Source organism: Zosterops lateralis, assembly GCF_965231275.1.
Source record: "Zosterops lateralis genome assembly, chromosome: Z".
Classification (NCBI taxonomy): domain Eukaryota; kingdom Metazoa; phylum Chordata; class Aves; order Passeriformes; family Zosteropidae; genus Zosterops; species Zosterops lateralis.
The window spans coordinates 76,010,788-76,030,313 of NC_139800.1; the positions used below are offsets into that span (position 1 = coordinate 76,010,788).

A 19,526-nucleotide genomic window follows, 5' to 3' on the forward strand; every position below is an offset into this window, starting at 1 on the left:
CTGAAGTTAGAAGACAAAACTCCATTTTCTTAAGCTAGACACAATTCGGATTCATTAAATCATATTCGGGGATAAAGTTCCAAGTCATTGGTGAAACAATAACTGGTTTTGAAGGTTACCATGACCATCTACCCACGTCTGCACTGCTGCTGCCTGAACTCAAGTAGGAAAGATCTTTATTTAGAAATACTCAAAAGCACAAAAAACTGGCAAACAACCTCAAGAGTACACTGTGGTGACAAACAGAATCTTAAGTGATCTCCAGAGCATTTCCAAAGGAACTGAGTCAAAAGCAGGCACAACCACTGGCTCCCACATACCTGCCTATGAGAGCTAAGCTTTCATCCTAAAAGCCCTGAGGCCCTCAAGAGCACACCTGGTGGCTGGTAATTCAGACACTACACCTGCAGCATGTGGAAATACAGCAGTGCCGGATCCCACACACAACAACCACGGCCACATTAGCACAGGCAGCACCAAATCCTTCCAGAAAAAAAAGCTGATAAAGACAAAGGCACATAGTACACCACCTGAAAATTTACATATATTGAAATGAATGTTTCCAAGGTCATCTCAACACACCCCAATACTGCTCACAATTTCTGAAATCAACACAAGAATTATATAAATGTACATCATTACGTAGCATTCAACTAAAACGGGCAGAATGCTGGTAATTCCTGTAATACTTTCAGGGAAACTATTAAAAAGTTAATGTATCTGCTCAATACTGCAGGACTGAAGAGACTAATTTAAATTCTGGGATAAGATCATGTATGACAGGTGATGGCTAACCTGTCTTGCTATGAACACATAGCAAAAATAGAATTTGCTGTATCAACATAGTGACTTCAGATGTTCAGGGATGACAAAGAGTTGGACATTTTTAAGTCATTTGTGCTCAAAAATTACATATTAACTCCTTTATCTCATGGTCTGGCAATAAGGAATGTGTCTTCACTTGCTTTAGTTCCTTAAACCATTCCTCCCTCTCAGAGTGACACCTTCCACTCAGTTGCTACCTCACCTTCCTGAAAATTACCCAGTCCAGATGCAACAAAGAAAATAACCACCAAGATCCTAAGAAAAGAAGGAAAACTGAGGCTGTAATGTTAGCTAACACAAGCCAGGAAATTTAAAGCGGAAATTGAAATTTCAGCCTGAGATAGACGTTTTGGCACAGATATTGCATGATTTTCCTTTGAGTATTGTCAGTCAAGATCCTTTGCTCCTGGGACTACACCTTCAGAGCACATTCCAAATATACACAACATGCGGAGAGGCTTTGAGAGTTGATGGTATTTGCATTTGGACTGACATCTCCTTGTAATATGTTTGACACTGAGCACTTCTGTAACAAAGAACCGAGCTGCTTTCAACCCGAGTCTTTTCCAAAGAATAACGGGCAACTACACAAGAATGAATAAGTGAACAGTTTGCTACAGCAGTGAATGCCTCCGAAAACAGCAAGTTTGCAGGCACCAGATGGAAGAGAACATTATTGCAATTCCTGCATCCCATCGTGTAACAGCCAACAGAGCCGTTAACGCTTTCGGGTGATTTCTAAGCTTTTTTATGTGCTTTCCTTTGAAGGTGGGGGGCTTTTCTGTGCCCTGTCAGTCTGCAAGCTAGGTTCAGCTGTCTGGGAAAGAAATTTTATTGGCAAGCTATCAAATAGGGGAAAACACAAAATACAGATGGAAACACTAATGATCATATTACAAAAATCACTAGATGGACACAAACTGTATGTTATAAAGTATGACCTACAGCACAAGTCTTTTGTCTCTCAGCTTTCTCTCTCCCTTACTAGACACATCTGGCTTTCCACAACTTCACTGATCACTTATCCCAGAAAAATGTCTATCTCATGATCACAAGTTCTTACACTTTATTGTTTTTCTCTTCAAACAGCAAACTTAAATCTTATTTAATGTATGGCATTATATCTTCCTCAGAATTCAGAGCAAAATGGTGGTAAGAGATGCTTGAGTCAACTCAAATAAATCATTTTCTTTGCTACCACCACAGACCATCATGAGAAAGCCACCCACTAGCCAGTTACATCCATTTATGCCAAAAAGTGTATTTTCCATTCCCAAGCATTAATGCCCTCTATGATCAGGATGTGCTCTCAGTATCTTGCACTCAGCAGAAGTGAGTGTCTCATTTAAAAAGTCAGTTAGCATGTCCAAGTGCTGCCGGAACTAGTCCCTGGCAAACCAGAGCAGAAAGATTACACAACATAACAAACCTAATTCAAGTGAAAAAAAAAAAAAAACCTGCTCTGTATTAAAGATATGTTGTCTTGCTCATTCAGGAAAATACCTGTCTCATATAAGATGACAGAACCAAATTAATTTCTCCCCTATACTAGAACAGAAATTTTGAAATTGGGGCATTCATAATCACATTAGTACGAAATTTTAACACTCTGCATTGCCACCGTCATGTTGAGTACCAGTGCAGTACAAAAAAAGTCTTATGTTATATATACACTTATATATAGACATGTTTTTAAAGTATATATATTAAGTTGACTCCTACAAGGTAAAAAAGCAGTGTCTCCTCTCTGTGTGCTGGTCTATATGGGGAAAAGTAAGATATTTTTATGATTCATGAAAAATAATTTGTAACTCCAGAACACATTTTCCTGCACCACAAGTTCCTAAGTTTCAGTGAACTTCAATGCTCTTTAGTTATATCTAGAAAGAGCCTGACCTCAAAATCACACGCTGATTACACAATGTAAGTCTATAGTATTCTTGAGAAACACCACGTTCTGACCTTGAGAAAAAAGCTAAATTGCTTTATTTACAATATTAACTTAATTAATAAGGCTAACAAAAAGAGTTATGGCAAAGAAAACCTTATCATGCAGTGGGAAGAGAAAGAAAGTATGAGACTTCATCTTTTTCCAGAGCGGAAAATCACAACCATTCTTAGTAACAAAGGGGAGAAAAGCATTTTTTCATGTATCTTGAGAGTTCAGAGACAATGAGAGTGAGATGGTGTTGGGAAGGAAAAAAACTCACAGTTGGACCTCACAGCTAAAAGGACAATAACCATGAATTTTCCACAAAGCAGCAACATATGGAAGTTTGGCCATTTAGCCTGGTTCTCAGGAAGCCACTCTGAGGCCCTAAATCTGCAATATTCACTCTGAGCCAACACGACCTGTGTGCTGCAGGAGAACAATCCAAACACACTGAAAGATAATCATATGACACTGCTAAAAACACAGGCACTTGGCCAAAATAAAAGCATTGTTCCAATACAGATGAGCATCATCATCCCCAGAAAATTAGAGCATAACATTGAACAAGTACAATTTAATTTAAGAGAAACTAAAGCAGGCATGTATGCAAGGCTGGAAACATGAAGTGTTTTGAAGTTCACCATTAAAAGTAAAATGCTAACAATTGACAAGATTGTGATTTTGTTTCTATTGTTGTAAAACAGTATTGACAAACACTACAGTGTCATGTCGCTCATTTGTGAATTAATGTCATTAAGTATTTGAAAATGTGTATTTATCTACAAAATTTATCAATACCTGGCAAGGTCAGGTTGTTACTGAAGATTTGCTTTCAGGAACGCAAGAACAGTAACTTTCCATGATATTTTACATCTCAATGCATGTGCTTGAAGAAAAATCCTTCTGCAATGTGTGCATCTCAGTGATTAAACAACTCTGAACAACTATGACCAAAATGAATCGTGTTCTACTGCATCCTAAAGTATTGATATCAAAATGCACAGAAGTTGGGGAATTTAGATCCCCCCCAAATTCTTCATTCCCATCATCTCCAGGCAGACAGCACTGCTTAGAAAATGTCATAGTGGTGCTGTATTACAACATGCATTTGTTTCAATGTATTAAATAAAAGGAAGCCAAAGTGTGGCCGTACGTGCCAACACAAGCACTGTTGATATGGCCATCAGTGCAGTTCCTCCTCCATTCATGGCAGCTCATTTTGAACATTTTTTGGAGGAGAGAAAAAGAGGAGGGGGGGGGTGAACAATACAACAAAGGAAAAATGTCTTTTTTCAAAACTGTCTCTCCTACTAAGACCACAGCAGTAATATTTTTTAAATTAGAAACAGAAAAACAGATTTTAATTTCTCACAAGCCTTTCCATTGATAAAACTGTAGAAGCTGGGATCTCTTGATGCTTTGCCCAGCTATCAAGGCATGCCAAGCTTCAAAACATTTGATGGAAGAGTCACCAAGACTTGTAAAAAATCATATTAACCCAGCAAGTTGAGAGGGAAAGCACACAGTCCACGGAGGTGAGTGACTGTGTGGCCTACATTTCTCTGATACTGCTGCTGCATATGCAATTACACACAGTTCTAAGGTAAATTAACACAATTTACTGTGAAGACAACCACAGTTCAAGTCCACTCTGGCACAATTTCTAAAATCTGTTTTTTACATCCCATAATAATGACTTACTGTACCAAGAAACCCCACCAGAATGTACATTTATGACATTAAATCAAACTAGAACTATTTACTTAAATTTTAACATGAAGAATTAAAGAAATGTAAATACTTTACTCTGATTTGGATCTTGTCTAGATGTTCTAAAAGCACCATACAGATTTTTTCAAAACACCTTTCCAGACATGGGAAAATGCATTAAATGGAAAAAAAAAAATTCCCCTTTTCAATATCTAAAACACAGGATCACCAGGACAAAAGGGTGAGCTTATAGTCACTGGCATTACTATTCTCTCAAAGTTCAGATTCTGGGAAAATCACCTTCACTTCCCACAGCCTCAGTGCATGCCCCACAGGAAATGAAGGTTTATTTACTGCAGAAGAAAGACATTCTGCTGGAATGACATCATGCCTTCAACCAGGGTAACTCCAACTAAACTGTCACATTCAGTTACCAAACCCGAATTAGAGCATCTTTTCCTGTGTCTGATGTAGCATTTATTTGCTAATAATAAGTGACAGCTCTGAATACCAAGATGGCAGATAAAAAGTTGAAATCACTCCACACTAACATCTAAACAGAAAATTAATCACTTTTGGAGGTCATACAAAGTGCTCCTTCAGCTCTACCGAAAGCATCATAATTAGTTTATATACTCGTTTTTGATATATTTCCTAAGATTTGTAGAAAGTTATTAGTGGGTAAAACAGAACAGCAATCAAAGAATGTGCAAGATAGAGAATTCAGATTAGGGTCCCACCACCCTCAACAACAGTGAAGCCAACAGCATGTCATCAAAGCTGTTGAAAACTAAATGTAACTACTGCTAACAAGATTTGCCAGGATTCCAATGTGACACACAGAAAATGATGCACAAAGGTCTGTGTGTGGGAGACAAAACCTCCCCATGCCTCCAGAACTTTACAGGAGCAGAAGCATTTAAACCTCCTTCTTGAAGACTCAGGCATCCCCTCACAGAAGGAGCCCCAAAGCAGGACTGGGACTCAGGTGGCCTCTGTCTGAGGCATTCTTCTTTTTCTGAGGGCTCTCCAGCTTGAGGAAGGGGTGCAATTGTCTACACCAAAGTCCCTTCCAGCCTTGATATTTCTAAACAATGCCGTTATTTTGCCAAGCCCTTCCATGCAGACAACAGTTAATAAAATCCACACTGGAATATTTTCCTGTGGTTTAATAAAGGCTAATTCCACTTTCAGATTAATAGATTTTTAAGCAAAATCACGAGGATCTTCACTGTGTTTTGCAATATGCTTTAGAACTCTTCAGCATAAGTGGTTTCTTGATTTATTTTTTACAGGTCTCCATTTGGGTTTCATTTCTGTGACGTGGCATGTGAAAATGGTGCTGGTACATGAGCAACTTCGCTGCTCTTGAACCCAACACATTTACTACAAACTGATGTTTAAGGTATGCAGTACTTGATTTTCTCCCTCTTTACTAAGGTACTTCCATTATTTCCTGCAGTGAATGCTGGATTCTATTAAATGTATTTACATTTTTCTCCTTAAGCATTGTTTGCTGGGTTTTCACTTAACCATCCAACAAATACTGTGGTTATGCAAATGTTTACACTGCATTCATCTTATTTATTTTTGCACAAAAAAAAAAAAGAAAAAGGAGTGGTTCCTAATTGCAAAAATACTGCATTTGTTTAGAGAAAAAAAAAAAAGATTAATAATTGCTAAAAATTGTCATTTTCTATTTGCTACAAAATTTAAAGCACAGCTGAACAGCAAATTATAGAATTACGACGTTTAAGAAAGATGTCAGACTCATTCCACATCCCCATCAGGAAGATCCCCACCAACTCTCATGAACAGCTGCCAACAAAGGTGAACAATACAGCAAATGCATAATTTCATCAGCATGTTTGCTGGGGCCCAGTGCTCATTTTCCAAAAGCAATACCAGGTACGAACAGACCTTCAGCATTCCCAACCTGCCCACTCCTTTATAAAGCGGCAGTGGCTCCAGCTCCAGGAATGGTTCCATGCTGACTCACTTCTGCAATACCCAGAGGAGCTGAGACACACCACACACTGAGAATTATTACTCCAAGTTATTGCTTCCCTTGGGCTATTTGAATAACAAACAAAAAGAATGCATAAAGTGAATCCAGATTTTCCCATTTTACTCGTTCAGAGTATAAGCTCTTTGAGGCAGGAGAACTACCCTCACTTTGAACCTTCCACAGTATTTTTCACCTTATCAACAATTCATGCAATAATGTATGTAACTGTTTCGTCCTTGCTAGGAAAGAAGACACAGTACCATGTGCACTGATAAAGACCCTGACAGATGTCCTGGGAGGACAGATTTGATTTGGATCAAGAAAGAATACATACTGAAGATTGTTGTAGAATTAGCCAGAACGCTTTATGGTGGTTACACAAGATTTATGCTGTCTGTGGAAAAGTACAGATGACACTCAGCTGGCATAAAGTCAGAACAGCTCAGAAAGACAACAACTGATTCAATAAAAATTTAACCAGAACAAAATGGCAACTTAAAATTTTTCAAATGGCGCCTGTGTGCTCCTATCTGTCCCTTGCTTTGCATCGCAGGCTATTTTTATTCTTTTGGAAGAGACTCTAAAAGGTTTATATCCAGCTCATATCCAAGAGACTGAATCTGATCTCACTGGTCAGAAGAGTGTCCTCCACCAACTTGGACTAAAGTTTATCATCAGTCACAATGTCATTAGTAGTTTCTGTTTACCAGTCAGAATGTTGAAATAAACATCTTGAATAAACTAAAACCACAAAAAAATGAGGATGGGGTCCCAGAAGAACAGTGTGAATCCTCTTCTAGGAAGATAGAAAAATGGAAAAATAGGGTCTGCCTAAGACAGGATCCCCAAGCATCTCATTAAGATAAACAGCTTGAGAACTGAGATACTGCCAAGTATAAAACGACAAACTCCTTTAAACTGTCTTTAAGTTGCTACTTTACAAAACACAGTCCTCAACTAAGTATGAGCTTCACTATCAAAGTGAAATCTTGGTCCCAGTGAAGTCACCAGCAGAAATTCCCAGTGCTTTTAGGAGCCGAGAGCCACTTTTTTCATTGAATGGGGCTCACATGATAACATCTAGGTATCTAAAGCCATGAAGCCTAACCTTGATCACCTCTGAGGAAAAACACACACTTTTAGACTCATCCTCTCTTAGAGGAGACACCTAAAATAGGTCAACTGATTTATACCCAAAAATGCTTTTTTACCTCCTCAGGCTGAAACAAAGATTTAAGTGACAAGCTCTGTATTGCAGATACCTAAAATAAGCAGAAAGAAACCCACATAGAATTTTATTCTTGGTTTTCAGATGAAAACATAACTTGTATAAAAGGAATCAGCACATAATACAGACTGCTCTGTGGAAAAGACCAGAATACAAAGTTATTCATCACTCCTTCACCAGGAAGGCTCCTGATATTTATACACCAATCAATGAGATGGAAAGTTGGAAACACTAACTGTCCATGCCAATCAATGAGATGAAACAAACTCCAAATAAATTGGTCAGGTTTCCAGTATATCCCATAGGATTAGCACACTTTTGATACTGTGATAACTGATAATTGATTTGCTATTTGAATAAAGTTACTTCAGGCTATTTGTGTACTTTCTTTATCGTATCATTAGGTTTTGGTGTCTCTTCACAGACTAAAAATGAGTAGAACAATAATAATTTTGCCTCTCTGCAGTTTTAACATCCTAACTATACCCCAATACAAATGGATATATTTATGATTTATTCTACATCAACTTCACCCAACTTCAAAAATCTGTCTTCTGATTTTCCTCCAAATTTTCACCTTGCCTGCCAAAATTAATGTTCTATTTCTAACCTTCAAACTGGATTTCCAGGATGAGGGAAGGAAAACCTTCTGGCCTCTTATGCCCTGGCATATTCCACAGCACAGGTTGTTTAGTTTTGTTTTGTTTTTTTTTGTCAACACTGATTGTCCCTAACAATGAATGTTGGTTACTGGAATCCTAAATTCTGTATTTTTCCTTTCTTACTGTTCCTGGTTAATTATATTATTACATGCACATGCATCTACCACACCTTGGAGGAGATCAGATTAGACGGATGGAAATATTCCAATAAGAAACAAATAACAAACACAATATAGAAAATTCAAGATCATAACAGTAATTCCGGAACTGAAAATTGTGAAATATGGAACTATCAGTCAGTGGCCTTTTTTTACAAAATAAATTTAATTTCTTATTTAGAGCTTAAGCTTCGAATATATAAAAATAAAATTTATTAATTAGAAAAAAAAATATTGAATACATATAGCAAGAAGAAACCTTTCTAATTTCCACCAAGACCATGACTTTTGCTTTTCATCAGAATGTATTTCGATAACTTATTCAAACAGATTGCAGTAATTCTGTAACGCCATGCGATTTATGGGTACGACATATATTAAAACTAAAAAAAAAAAAAACCAAACCTAACACCTATTTAAATAACAGATTGTTATTAGAGTGGAATTGGTCTCTAGCACTCAATATCTGTGAAAAAGAACATGCATCTTACACAGGAACTAGTGTGCCTAAGAAAATCAACCTCTCTACAGTCACCATTTTCATCTTTCTTAGCGTTAAACACACAGCTTTACTCTACATATCCATAGCAAATTTCATTTTTCTATTTGATAGATTAAATAACTTTAACAGTCTGGTTACCCTTCAGCTCAATGAAGAATGTAAATTTGACATCATCTCATTGAATATTTTGGAGAAGAAGTTAATTCTTTTTCTTATGGTCTTATAACCTCCATAATTTTCTGAGACCTTTCTCTTGCTTCACTCTTCATCTTTACTGCTCCTACACGACAGGTACAAAGGCTCCTTCCAACCTGCCCATTACTGTGCTTCAAAACAAAGAAATCTTTCAAACTATCTCAAGGACTACTCACTTCAGTATCTTGATAAATCACAAAGCTTGGCCTGGAATCTTATTTCAGTGTATTATTTATCATAATATTTCGATGTATTTAACATTTCAGTATGTTAGAGACTCTGAAGTCTTTTTTGTTTTATGACATTTTCTATAACTGACACCTTCTTTCCAGAAGAAGGACTGAATAGCTTTTTACAGGTGTTCTTTTAAAATGCACTCTGTAACCAAGACTTGGTTCGTTATCTAAAAAAAAGAAAAAAAGGTCACAATCATCAAAAGCAATTTTCAATATAAACAGTAATTTGTTGTTTCAAGTCAGGACTGAAGTATACAAACACTGTTGTTAATGACAATTAAATAACAACCCCTGAAGCATTGGTATCTGCCCTCTTTTTACAAAATACTAGAAAACAATTTAAAGAAAAAACTTGAAAAAAGCTACAGCTATTCGTTAAATGACTTGGGTATCTAACCCTCTTTAAAATGCAGCTGAAACCTGTGAGTGAGCCCAAAAATCAGGAGAAATTACTGTATCACAGACTAATAGCACAATTGTTTTAAGTGCCATTTCCTTCAGAAACCAGGCCAAAAGAATACTTATTTCAGACCAGAAATGTCTTAAATGTACCAGAGTCTCAGTGGGGAAAAAAAAAGGCAATCAGAGTACTGATGGAAAAAAGAAAGGAATTGCAGAAAAAGGTAACTGCAAAGTATACCACATCCACCTATTCAACAGCTCATAACATACAGAATACTTTGCTTTCAGTCTATTACAATCCAAGATTTATTTTCTTATTTATGGTAACAACATAAGAAGGGAGGGAATCTCTGTCATTTATATCCTAATTAGTCAATAATCTGGAGGTCTAATGCAGACTCAAGCAAGCAAATAATTATTCAGATCAGTCCAACCAGAGTTTAATGAACAGTTTTAATTTTCTGGAAGAAAGATGTTTATTTTCCTTCAGGAACATCTCATTACCTGCCACAAGTTTCAAAAAATTGCTCAGTCTTTAAGTCAGCTCCATAGGAGAAAAGTAGCCACTGAGTATAAAAGTCTTATTCAATTAATACCACTTCAAGTGAGCATTAACTTCAAAGTTTCCTTTATTCTTTTAACTAACATTTACCTCTAAGATAAATAAATCTTGATGATTAATCTTTTTCCAAACACACACACACACACACAAAAAGTTTCCTTAATGTTAGTTAATCAAAATTATAAGAAATATCATCCTATGAGGAGAACACCTACACAAAGGATGCTGGAATCTTTTCCATTTCTTCCCAGTTTTCATCACCAATACAGTTGTATATCTCAATGAGGTGTATTAATTAATTTTCCTATAACTAACTAAAAGCCACTGGTAGCTTCAGATCTGAAGTTTTGCTGGAAGGACTTACTAGCATAGTGTTTTTTAATTTTATTACTTATTTTATAAACACATAAATTCAGAAATCTGTACTTACTTCTATATGTGCAAGTAACATTTGTTCAGTATTATCACTGTTTTTCTCCTTGAGGTCTGGTGGGATGTGTCTATTTCTTACTTGGAAGTGTGTCTTACTAAGATAACCATCACCAAGGTCCTGTGTCCAGAAAAAGAGAAAGAAAAAAACAAATTTTCTGTAACCAAAATGGTAAATGCCTTCACTGTTCTAGAAAACAAACAGAGCATGGTATTTAGGCACAGGCTCCAAGTCTTTTTATAGGCACCGATGACTGCAGTGCTCCTCAGCACCTTCTCACAGACAGTTTACACCAGTTCTCAGTGCTGAAGGAAGTCAAAGACCTGAGCAGCAAAAATGAAGTTTAATACAGCTATTAATGGAGTAAGACAACTGCACCCTGGGGATCAGGATAAGCGCCAAAGAAGGGGAAGGCAGTGCACCAAGGTGATGAAGGGACGGGGAGCTATTAACGATTTTGACCTATTTTAATGCATTCATGCCAGGATTAACTTCCCAACTCTTGAGAGGCTGGTTAGGTTTTGCCCTGTTTCCCCCTCTTGACTTTGCAAAGTTCTGAAAACAAAACAAAACAAAACCATTTCAGAATTTATGTATGCAGAGTCACAACTTGTTTCCTTCTCTTGATCACCTCTGAGGTCAAACATAAGAGAAAACAGAAGAAGCTGCGCCTTCCCTCAGTTGCTATTTTATCATTCTGCTTCCCAGGCCACACAGCCCACAGTTGTTAAGTGCCCATGTGCAATCCCAGAGTGGCAGGAGAAAGGTTTAGGAGCTTTCCTGCATTGCTGGCCTGTCTACCTGCACATTTTATGTTTCCTAATTAGATGCAAGAGGAGAGAAAATGTTTAATAACAGATACACTCTGAAAGGGAGAAAGCATGTACAGAACACAAAGAACAGTAGTTGCATGTCAACGATTTATTTCTCAAAGGAAACAAATAAATTGGGGGTTTATTAGCTGTTTCATTACATTTTATTTTAGACAAACAGAGAGCATATGCACAACATCTGATGAAAAAGGATTCTACTCAAAACAGTCTCGCTACCAAATTCATTAACATAGCACTAAATTACTTGATAAGACTGCAAATTTAACTATCATTTAACTCTTTAATTAATTTGTCATTGCTGACACAGTTTATGCCATTTATTTTGACCTTTAAACCATCAGAGGTTTTATACTGACACATTAGTTCTCTCTTCCCAAAGACTGTAGATTATACATACCTCCAAAATCTACTATGAGCTACTTGTTTACTTTGTCCTGATCAAGTTTCACACACACATAAAAAAAGGATAATCCTCTCTACATGTATTTTTTCCATTGACTTTTAAACATGAATAACACTACAGATAATTACATTGCTCACTTCTCCTACTGCATGCCTTATTTTCTCAATAAATCTCATTAAGAGCATGAGCCCAGCAAACTTTCCTGCATGTCCTGGCTGCAGAGCTAAAGGCAGGGAGGAACCCAGCAGGCAGAGAACAGTGAAAGAAAAACTTAAGCCTAAATTGATGATAGAAAATCCACTTCTTTCACTCTCAACACCCTCTCAAGTGTCTCCTTGTTCCTCTCAAGTGTCTCCTTGTGGAGCTTCCCAACAGAGCCAGCAGGAGGAAAGATCCCTGCACAGGTATTTGTCCCACAGGAGTAGCAGAGAAATTGCTGCAGCTACCCACAGAGGTGGGTGAAATGCCCACAGCACAGGGAGCTGTGCCAGAGCAGGGTTGGACAGAGCCTCCACCCCCCTAAACCAGTTTTTCCCCACAACAGAGTGCGGTCAAACCTCACAGCCTCTGCATCCTGCGAGTGCCACGGGAAAAAATGGATGGATGGATGGATGGATGGATGGATGGATGGATGGATGGATGGATGGATGGATGGATGGATGGATGGATGGAGACCTGGAGCCAGCAGTCTCTGTGTTTGGTAGCTGTGTGTCAGAGCAGGCAGGAAGGAGGAGCATCCCTCCTGCAGTGTTTTGTACTCTGTACACTTCTATACCCCTATAAATCAAAGCTGCAGCCAGAACCTTGATCTCACTGATGTGCAAAGGGAGTCCCTTCCTACTGCAGCTGTATCAAAAACCAAAGGGAACTAATGCAGCTTTTGGTATGATTACCTGGATTAACCTCACTAAATATGAGACAAACATAAAGCAGAGAGCAAACAGGGCCTCATTTCCTTCAGTTAAATCTCGACCTCCACAGCAAGATTTAACCATCCATCCCTAAAGGCAGCACCAGGTTCAGCTCCACCAGCTCCTGCAGAAGAGGTGCTCTTAGCTTTTATACAGCTTTCTTCCAGTGGGAAAAAAAAACACAAACCAAGAAAACACATTATAAAAATAACATCATTTGGAACATTTCACTTACAGCTATAAATACAGGGTTCTGCTTGGGCCATGTGAGCTTATGCACCAAGAGCCAGCTCCACGAGAACAATGAGTATTTCATCATCTAAATTTAATCTCCACAGAAAACACGGGAACACAGGAACACAGTTCTACCAGCCCGGTTCACTTGTGTGGTCTCACTGCTATCAATGGGTCTATTCACGTGAGTCAGGAATGAGGAATGGGATCCAAGTGCATTACATCAGCAAAATTAAAAGTGCCCCAAACTACTACCCACAACACATATACTGGTTATAAAAAAAAAAAAAAAAAAAAAAAAAAAAAAAAAAAAAAAAAAAAAAAAAAAAAAAAAATTAAAAGGCAAAAAGACAATGAGACATCTTGTTGAGGGAAAGCTTTCTTCCCAGACTCCACACTATAAATGGATGGTCTCCACGGCCAGGTTTTTATCACACACTGAAATCACAGAGTCGCCAACTTGGCCCATTAAAAAAAGAAAACAACCCTCTTAGAATTTTTTTATATGAGAACAAAAATCTATCTCATTCTGCTACTTCCAGCAAAGCTTCTTATTTCACAGAAAGTTTAGACTTTGACCCATGTATTAAATTCCCAGTAGAGGCTCAGAGCATCTTTCTTTGTTGAATAAATCCTCACAAATATTGCCTTGGACTGAAATCTAAAGTTTCAAATGGTTTTCTGTAAGAAAGGGTGCATTGTAACACTTAACTAATATTTGCACTCTTTTAAAAACTCCTAAACAGAGCAAATCAAAGTTCAAGGTCCTCCCTCTTACTGAAGTTCTGATTGTCTGTGATGAAAGGGTTACAAATATTAATGTACAACTATATATGTAAAAATGATGGCACACATTGGAAAAAGCATGACTTCTCTCCAAAAAAACCCATGACAGCATGAGAAACCAGTACAGCCATTAAGCTCTTAAAAAAAAGAAAGCTAGAGCAGGACAATTTCTACAATAGAAAGAATACACAAAAAAGAAAACATGAAAACATACATGCTGGAGAAAGCCAGCCATTTTTATCTACTGTATCAATATATATTTATACACTATAATACATATACTGTATATACATATAGTGTAATTTGTGTACCTATATACATATTAGTTTGACATTATCCTGAGCAAAACAACAAAAGTCATATAGAATTTAAAAAATGAAAAAAATACGCATACTAAAAGCATTTTTCTTAAAACAGAATTTGTCAAGTCTAATTTCAGAGGATATGTCTGGTTGATAAACATACAAGCTGGAACAATACATGCTCAGAATTCCCTAAGATATCTGTGGATTCCACAAGTGGAAATTAAAAAAAAAATTAAAATAATCCCACACTAATCTTACACATGCTATAGGATGAAAACTTATTAATTCACAGATCTCAAGTGTAACTTAAAAAATGGGGAAATCATCATAAAAGAAGTGATTCTAATGGGGTCCTTTGGGACTTGTCTTAGCCCTGTGCTATTTAAAATTTTGATTAATGACCTAGAAACAATATGTAATTATTATTGTAGAGGTTTGAAAGTTATGGAGAAGCAGCAAATAATGAGAATTGATCATTAATACTGGCAGATATTTCTGGCTGCTGTATGCAACTGGCAGGTATTGTAATGAAAATACTGAGCCAAGGATCTAGAACAAAGCCTAAAGGGTTAAAGTGGATATAAATGCCCAGAGTAGGAGGGATTGAATTTCACAGTGACACCACATTCATTGTCTGGTCCTGCCCACAGCTGAAAAAGGGTTTTGATAGATTGGCCAAGATTCAGAGATCCACAGCCCTACTCAATACATGCCCTGGCCTAAACCCTCAACACACCTCTGCAGTTATGTCTTGGACCAGCTGCATAAAAAATTTGTTTCCTGTGTTGTAAAAGGATGTTCCAGCTTGTGGTGGTTGGCAACAGCTCAAAAAGTCCGCCAGGAGTTTCTGAAAGTCAACACTCTGACTGTTTTACCTTGCTAGTTCTCCACTCCCAACCATCTCCTATCTGCTGCGAGTGTTTAACAAAGTCTTCACAGCACTGCTTGAATCTCTTCTCATCCAAAAAGAACTCTTCTCCACCTGCCATGCTACATGATACCTGCAGAGAAAACTGAAGGTCAGTGCTGGCAGATAAAAAGAACACCAAGAAATTTCACTAATTTATGGCAACCGAATAGTAAAATAACAAAGCATAGGGGAAAAAATATTGCTTTAAATAAAACAAAAACTTTTCTCCAATTCCATCATGAAATCATGGATATGAAGAGACCAGTGTCAACTGCAGCAGGTTGTTTGGGATTGTTTCCACTTGGGTTTTGATTATCTCCAAGGATGGAGATGCCACAGCCCCTCTAGGGAACCTGTTTCAGTGCTCAACTACCACAGCAGGGAATATTTTTTCTTCTGTTTAACTGGAAGCATTTAGCCATCAGCTTGTGCTTGTTGCCTCTTGTGTTGTCTTGACTGAAGAAAGCCTGGCTCCATCTTCTTTACTCCCTTCCACCACGTATTTATGGACATTTAGAAGATCCCACTGACCCTTCTCTTCTCCAGGCTGATTGATCCCAGCTCTCTCAGCCTTACCTCATACACCAAACACCCTTAATCATCTTTGGGGCTCTTTGCTGGACTGATTCCAGTATGGTGGTGTCTTCCTTCCACTGGGCAGCCTGGAGCTGCACTTTAAACATGTATTTCCTTAATAGTTCAGTTTTGCTCTCAGTGGCCCAGAAGCATGGCTTCAAAGCCTTCCCTGTTCCTCAAAGGGTTTTCTCACAGGGTTTTGAAGATAATTTTTTTTCTCAGAGAATTTGGTCATTTTTACTTGCCCCCCCTTCTCCTTTTGCCCATCCCAATGAGGATGTGTCACAAACAGAGCTGGTTTAATGTGTTTGTGGACATCAGGCAGCACTGCAGCACCACAAACAAATCACTGAATCACAGAACGGTTTGGATGGAAAGAACCATAAAACTCCTCTTGTTCCATGGGCAGGGACACCTTCCACTATTCCCGGGCTGCTCCAAGCCCTAATGTCCAGCCTGGCCTTGGACACTGCCAGGGATCCAGGGGCAGCCACAGCTTCTCTAGGCACCCTGTGCCAGGGCCTGCCCACCCTCCCAGGGAAGGATTTCTTCCTATTATCTACTCTTAACCAGTTTAAAGCCATTCCCCTTGTCCTGTCAATGGCCATCACAACAATAACCTGTAACTATTACAACCAGATCACACCTCTCCTTAACAAGAAATCCAAGTGACACAGCACCTCACTCAATGCTCGTTATTTTTCAGTATCTGACCCTGAGTCACATCATCATCCTGTCTGCCCACGACAAAAATTATTTATTAGCACTTGAAATACATTACTCCCAACAGCAGTTAACCCAAGACTGCTGCTCTGTGCCTCTTGGATGCCAGGAAAGGGGGAAAGCAGGAAACAGACAAAATGCAGGTGTTTCTACAACTCCCCAAGTGCCCCAGCCCTGATGACGGGTTGCAAAACGCCTTCATTGAAAAAGTGAGGAGCGCACAGTTCCCTCACAGGCTTGAAGCAGAGCTGTGCGCTTCAGGAAATCAGCAGCTGTGAAGAACCACAGAATTCCAGCACTCCTGGGGTTGGAAGGGGCGTCTGGAGCTCCCCCAGCCCAATCCCCTGCCCAGGCAGGTCCCCTGGAGCAGTGACACAGGAACGTGTCCAGCTGGGCTGGGATGTCTCCAGACAGGGACACTCCAGGCCCTCCCTGGGCAGCTCTTCCAGGGCTCTGCCCCTCCATGGACACAAGTTCTTCCTCCTGCTGGGCTGCAACTTGCTGGCCTTTATTTGATGGCCATTGCTCCTCATCCTGGCCCTGTCCCCACTGAGCAGAGCCTGGCCCCATCCTCTGGCAGCCCTTGGAGATGTTTGTATGGATTGATGGGATCCCCTCTGAGAAAGAGCCCCGAGCCGACCCGCTGGGACACGGGCCCGGCCGGCTGCCGGAGGCCAGGCAAGCCCCGCGCAGGTTTTTCCTTTTTTTCCCCCTCCTCTCCTCGTTCTTCCCGGCCCCGGCGGACAGGGTCGGGGAGAGCGGGAGGGACCAGCCCCGCTCACCGCCCCTCACGTACCGTGCGCTCCTCCTCCTTTTCCTTTTCCTCCTTTCTTTTTCCTCCTTCTCCTCCTCCTCCTCCTCCCGCCGCTCGGGGCGCCTGCCCGCCCCAACGCGCATGCGCGGACCCGCAGGGGGGCGGGAGGGGGACTGCGCGTGCGCGGGGCTCGGGGAGGGGGGCGGGAATGGGGGACTGAGGGGATCGGGGGAGTGGGAGGGAATGGAGGAGTGGGGGAATGAGAGGGATGAGGGAGTGAGAGGGATGAGGGAAGGAAGGAGTGAGGGAATGAGAGGGATGAGGGCATGAAGGAGTGAGAGAATGAGAGAGATGAAGGAGTGAGGCAATGAGAAGGAAGAGGGAATGAAGGAGTGAGGGAATGGGGGGATGAGAGGGATGAGGGAATGAAGGAGTGAAGGAATGAGAGAGATGAGGGAGTGAGGCAATGAGAAGGATGAGCAAATGAAAGAGTGAGGGAATGAAGGAGTGAGGGAATGAGAGGGATGACGGAATGAAGGAGTGAGGGAATGGTGGGATGAAGGAATGAAAGAGAGAGGGGTGAGGGAATGAAGGAGCGAGGGAATGAGATGAGGGAGTGAGAGAATGAGAGGCATGAGGGAATGGGGGCATGAGAGAATGGCAGGATGCAGGGAATGAAAGGGATAAAGGCAATAAGGGATAAGAGGAATGGAGGAAATGAGGGCCTCTAGGAGATGAAAGGTGGGGCTGCAGGCCGAGGGGGACAAGCAGGGTGTGGTCCGGGGGATGAGGGTGGCAGAGATGGAGGGGCCCTCTGTGCACCCGGCGCTGCCATTCGCCTCCTCCTGCCCTCCACGAGGTTTAGCCCAGCCCAGGCTGTTCTCCGCCAAGCCTAGTCACCTTCGCTGTATAAACATGTCATGTTGTTACTTTTTGAGGAGGAAGAGGTGTGGAGTTAACATGGCCAGGGGGTCACTTGGGTACTGTCCTTCCCAGGCCATTTCCAGGAGTTGCCAGCGTGTATTCCAGTGTTCCTTCCATCATCCAGCTGTGCTGTTTCTGTAATTGCCTTTAGGTCTGAGAATTTGGGAGGAGCATCGAAGCTGTTCTGCTACGCAAATGGTGGGGGAATTATTTTTAAATTAAAGAGTCTATTAAACCATGCATTTTTCAGCGGTAAAGTCTTGTCTGGCTCAGCTGAGCAGTCAAAGGAATTGTGTGTAGAATGCACTTCAACAGGATAAACATAAAATCTTTATTTGTACCTATTTAGCTCTAAACTGCCATTTTAAACAGTTCTAGGATTGTTGTGTTTATAGTAAACCAGAGCTACCCCACCACTCTGGAGAGCACCCTACTCAGGGATGCAAGTGGTGTGTTGTGATGTGACATTTTCCCAACCGTGCACTTCCTAATTTCCTTGTAATTTGCTGGGTGTGGACAGCTCAGGAGGGACAAAGCTTTTTTGCCTTTTCTTTTTTTCTTTTCTTTTTTTTTTTTTTTTTTTTTTTTCTGAAATAATCCTGAGGTAAAGCATTTCTCTTTGTTCTTAAAATTCCTGTTAGCAGCCAAGCCTTTCAAATAAATGCCAGAGTTCGTGTGTAAAGATGATTTTTACCACTTGTGGTCAATGAAATGTTCCATCTAATTTTGCAGTTTTCAAAATTAGGTGTATACATAAGCAAAGTTTTACTTCATTAAGTTATTCTGGAGAATTATTAATTGTATTATGTGCTTTGAACAGATTACGGTGCTGTCATAGATTGGTATATTCACTGCATAAGTCATTTTTAAAATCAGCTGCATGGTTTGGGTGATGCCATTATAGCTGCAGGCTGTGATGGTATAGTCCGTATTTAATCATCAGAATTAATTATTTATATCATTCTTTACTGTTTCTTTTAATTTTTTTTTTTTTTTTTTTTAATTTGGTGAGTAAAACGCTGAGTTTTGGGGAAGGGTTTTTGCACTATGGAGTGTTCTCTCTAGGCCATTTTTGCAAACACTAAATGCATGTGGTAATGAAAAAAAGTCACGTAATGTGTATTTCCTTGGAAGCTACAGCTCCTGATTTCTAATTTTAGCTTTGTTACTGTCTCTCTGGATTATCTTAGGGAAGAAACGTTGGGCTTGAGACGTGGCTCATATAAAAAGTGGCTGATAGAGCCCTGGTTTTGCATCAAAGTTGGCAAAGGAGTTACCATGGCTGAAAAAATAAGGCTGAGCAGAGTGAAATTCTG

The 19,526-nt window shown here is 39.7% G+C and overlaps 1 protein-coding gene across 2 annotated transcripts in view; it reads right to left on the minus strand.

The window, feature by feature from the left end:
* Positions 1 to 17,408, minus strand: part of ATG10 (autophagy related 10) — a 59,114-nt gene extending 41,706 nt beyond the window's left edge. Inside the window, exons 1-3 of one of the 2 annotated variants that reach the window (XM_083882818.1) lie at positions 17,329 to 17,408; positions 15,199 to 15,324; positions 10,852 to 10,971 (exon numbers count right to left, since the gene is read on the minus strand). In XM_083882818.1, coding sequence (XP_083738944.1) covers positions 10,852 to 10,971; positions 15,199 to 15,312 — 234 coding nt within the window. In that variant the 5' untranslated portion in view covers positions 15,313 to 15,324; positions 17,329 to 17,408. The remainder of the gene's footprint in view (positions 1 to 10,851; positions 10,972 to 15,198; positions 15,325 to 17,328) is intronic. The other variant, XM_083882819.1, reaches the window with a different exon arrangement.
* Between the last annotated feature and the right edge of the window lie 2,118 nt (positions 17,409 to 19,526).